Raw genomic sequence first — 4,392 nt, 5'->3', positions numbered from 1 at the left:
ACATGACCAAAGGGATAATATAAAAGACATCTGAAAGAGTAGGATGTGTAAAAAAAAAAAATTATAGATTTTCACTATGGGGTTCCTTACCCACCAGAGTAGCAACTATAATCCCTTTAAAAGGAGCAAAGGAGGATATCACCTTCAAGGCCTTCGTTACTACACTTGTGTTCCTAAGAAAATGCATGCTATGATTGTAAGTGCCCATCAAAGACCACACGAGCCCTATTGAAGGCGAGATGAGCCGCTGCGGCATTTTTTTTTCTTTTTTAAAGAAAGGATCAGGTCAGAGGCACCTCTGACAGTAACACCCTCAAAGGCGCCTTTTGGAAGACATTTATCTTAGAAATGGATGGCCCCCACCAAAGGGTGAAAAAGGCTCATTGTGCACCGTTCATTTAGTCAGAAAATCGATATGATACTGACCTGAATCGGTTATTTTTCAATAAACGTGAAAAAAAAATTTAAAAATTTAATTTTTAATATTATTTTAATGGTTTTAACAAGTGTTACATTCTGATTGACATAATATTTTAAACTATTTTTTGGCCGATTAAGAACGATGCACTTGAGTATCGGTCATGCACCCGAATAGTTGGCCAAACGATTCAGGTCCGATTCCGATACTGGCAACATTGTTTTAAACCATTCAGATGCCGTCCATCCATCCGAAACACAAACGACACCCAAAAAAAACTGGGGCCCATCCAAGTGATGGGCATCACAATCATACAGGTTTGGATGCCGACGACGCTCAGCACACTATCCCGTTGTTTTCAGCAGCCATTGCCCACAAAAATAGCTTCCTTTTCCCGTGAAACAACAAATGGGCCTAAGAAAGAAAGAGTATGTTTGTCACATTCCGGAAACTTCTCCTTCTCATTTAATGCATCACGTAAGTTTTGCCACCCCTAGAGTCACATGTGAGTCCGGATTGGGTGCAATATGATGATGGAACAAAAATTTGTACATTAAGCACCCTATCACCCTCCATCTTGGGGAGGGGCTTGTCAGGTGTGGGACCCAAGACCTGATGGAGGGTGGTGGGGTGCTTAATGCACAATTTTTTGTGCAATCACATTGCACCTCTGATCTTTTCACCATGTCTCACAGTGCTCTCACTCTCAAATTATATGCAAACTAAAAGGAGTGGAGTACTCACGTGTGAGAAACTTTACAAAGAACCAAATTTGCAAATTGCAGATGGTGGAAAAGGAAATACCAAGGAAATGAAATGGACATCAGCACTCTGATTATTACCATCAATCTAAAAACCGACTCCCTTCGGAGTAAGAGTAGCATCCATGCCAATAATAACACCCAGCCAATCAAAGAAAGGGATAATCAAAAGAGTAGTAGCCAATAGGAAAAACAACCATTCAGTTTTCCGAGCATAAGAATCCCAACTGGGTCCCACCAATTAGTCAAGTCCTTCAGGCTCTCTCAACCAGATCTTACCCAAATCATGTCATTCTCAAAGATCCAGTGGCAAACCTCAATCTTCCCTGGCTTTGAGCCCAATGCAATGAATGCTCCATGGCCTGGTCCCCATGCACTGGTGTCCAGGTGACAGATTGCCACTCCATGGTTGATCTTCTCCTTGCTCTTGACATCCAGTATATCAGCATCATAGACTCTAACAACGGGAACTGAGTGACAGTAATACACCAAGTAAGGGAACAAGCTCTGGTGGCAAGAAACGGACCTGGTGATCCTCCCACCATCAATCCCCTTCACCTCCCCAATCTCCACATCCTTCCCCCACCCCTCTGTTGAATCACTGGTTCTCACTTCCACATTCTTCCCCAGCATCGACGTCGTGAAATCGATCATGTCTTCGATCGAAGTCACGCACCTCTTCGTCTCCCCACTGCTAGCCTCCCTCTCGCACTCGGCCAGAGTGTTCTTCATCATCTTCTCCATGCTAGAATTGTCCCTGGCATGGAACACCCTCTTCAGCTCTTCGAGCTTCGAGGCAGAGAACGGCAGTTTTTCGGCTATCGACCGCGGCAGGAACGACCTCGGCGGCATCCGGTCGCGGATGTCCGGCATCGGCATCACGGTCCCTTTCTTCATCATCTTCTCCCTGAAGAACTTCCCGGGCTCAACAACCCACTTGTTGGTGGTAACCTGAAGGCTAGCATTAGGCCCAGTGCTGGCATAGGCAGCAAAAGTAACACTTTTCTTATCAGCATAGTCCCCAAATGTGTTATTGATCCCATAGATTTTGAACCCAGTTTGGGGACCAATAGCACCCTGACCATACCCCTTGAACTTGTCGGTACCCACATTGAAAGATTTGCCATAGTTGATGAAATTCAACTTGGGTGAGACCCCATTCTTGCCATAGGAAGTGAACGAGTCGTCACCAACATTGGACGAGTCCCTGTAGCTAGTGAACGTATCAACACCACCATTGCCACCATCACCATAGCTTCTGAAGTTGTTCTTCGGCGCATTTCCATTGAAACCATAGCTGGTGAACGATTCATTGGCTCGAGTCCCCCCCTCACCGTAGTTGGAGAACGTAGAGCCGATGACATTGCTGTTCCAGCCGTAGTTCTCGAAGCCAGACGGCACCGCTCTGCCCTTCCGGCCGTAGCTGACGAATGACTCGTCGCCGGCGTTACCTTCGTTCGAGTAGGAGCTGAAATCCCGGTTCCTTCCCACCGAGTCTGACTCATACGTATCGAACCGGAGGTTCGGGACGTTGATGTTGTCGGCGTAGTTATTGAACCGTCCCGAGCCGCCGGAGGCGGCGACGCCGTAGCCGGAGAACTCGCTGTCCTCGACGTTGACGTCGGGGGAGTAGGACGAGAAGGAGTCGGCGCGGCCGGCCGAGTTGCGGCTGTAACGCTTGAACGAGTCGGCGACGAGGTTGGCGTTCTCCGAGTACTTCTTGAACGAGTCGGTGCCTCCTGCGGCACCGGACCGGTAGTTGGAGAAGTTGCGGCCGGAGTAGGAGGCGAAGTCGACGTCGGCGTTGTGCTTCTCGAGGATGGGCGAGGGGTCCGGGAAGCAGAGGAGGCGGGCGGCGTTGCACAAGGAAGGGAGGTGTGTGGGGAGAGACCTCTGGTCGGCGTATCGCCGGAGAAGGGACGATTGGAGAGCGTCGAGAGGGGAGGCCTTCTCCAGGAGGAAGGCCGGCTTGGGGGAGTCCGGTATGTGGAGATTCCAGTACCGGAGGAGGGAGGCCTTGGCGGACAAGGGGTTGAGGGATGGGACTCCGCTTCCCGAGACGGCTACCTGATAGAAAATCACAGTGAGAAAATGGAATGGGAGGTACCCAATTGGGGAAATGGAGGAAATTCTAGAACCCACCGTGAGAAATGGAAGGAGAAGCAACCAAATGCAAGATGCCGCCATTGTTAGAGCTCTCTTTCTTTCTTTCTTTCTCTCTCTCTCTCTCTCTAGTGGATGAAGAAGGTGGAGGGAACTAAATAGGGGAGGGGGGCATGCTGCTTTTTTATTTTGTTTTTATTTTTTTGTTTGTTTTGATTTTCCCCATTTACCTTTTAAATTTTTTAAAATTTTGAAGAAGAGAAAGTTTGCGAACCAAATTGTTTAAGAGGAGCAAAAGTCGTGGATACCCTGAAGTTATTTTCGTATGACGTCCATATCCTTTGTTCTCGCATTCAAGTGACTAATATACCCCTCATGAACTTCAGTGCTGTGGGTTCTCATTGTCAATCTTTTGAAATGAATACGAGTAACTGCCTAAGGAGGCTTCTCTTTCTTCTTCTTTATTTTTCCCCTGTTTTTTTATATTGAAACAATATGTGCCAAGAAAGTTCAATCCTGTGGGAAGCTTGGAAAGTTCTAGCATATGTTGACAACCATTTTTGTCAGTTAAAGATTTCATGATATTTTGAAAATGTCATGATAAAAATCATGCTTTTTCTGCTTTAATCAAGATATGTATCGTACGTTTTTTTAATACCACTCTCTCGATTATCCAAGAAAAAAAAAAAAAAAAAGAGAATATACCACACATACACTCTCTCTCTCTCTATTTTTTTGACTGGTGGTTAATGTTAAATTAATAATATTTAACGTAATTCTAACTTTGAAAAACGCATTCTCTGTATCGATGAGTGGATAGTTAACTAACTAGTCATAATGAGTATGCATTTTAAACGGTACCAATCTTTGAAAATGGCTGGACTTTGCAAGACTGGTCATCATAATAAGGCTTTCCCACACAATGTTGTCAGTATTGGTGCGTATCGTCCTAAGTATCGTATCTACGGAAAATCAACACGATTCACCCCTGAATCGGCTATTTTTTGATAAATATAAAAAAAATACTTAAAATTAATTTTTAGTATTATTTTAATGACTTTAACATGTGTCGCGTTCTGATTGATATGTAATACTTTTTAATATACGAGA

The 4,392-nt window shown here is 45.2% G+C and overlaps 1 protein-coding gene across 1 annotated transcript; it reads right to left on the bottom strand.

Annotated features, from left to right (window-relative positions):
• Positions 1-1,230: 1,230 nt before the first annotated feature.
• Positions 1,231-3,406, bottom strand: LOC149820119 (polygalacturonase 1 beta-like protein 2). Its single transcript, XM_089982566.1, has one exon. The coding sequence runs from the start codon at positions 3,364-3,366 to the stop codon at positions 1,444-1,446; it is 1,923 nt and encodes a 640-aa protein (XP_089838692.1). The 5' UTR covers positions 3,367-3,406; the 3' UTR covers positions 1,231-1,443.
• Between the last annotated feature and the right edge of the window lie 986 nt (positions 3,407-4,392).

Source organism: Nuphar pumila, chromosome 12, assembly GCF_984573655.1.
Source record: "Nuphar pumila chromosome 12, dmNupPumi1.hap1.1, whole genome shotgun sequence".
NCBI classification, from domain to species: Eukaryota; Viridiplantae; Streptophyta; class Magnoliopsida; order Nymphaeales; family Nymphaeaceae; genus Nuphar; species Nuphar pumila.
This window is presented reverse-complemented; position numbering and strand designations above follow the sequence as displayed.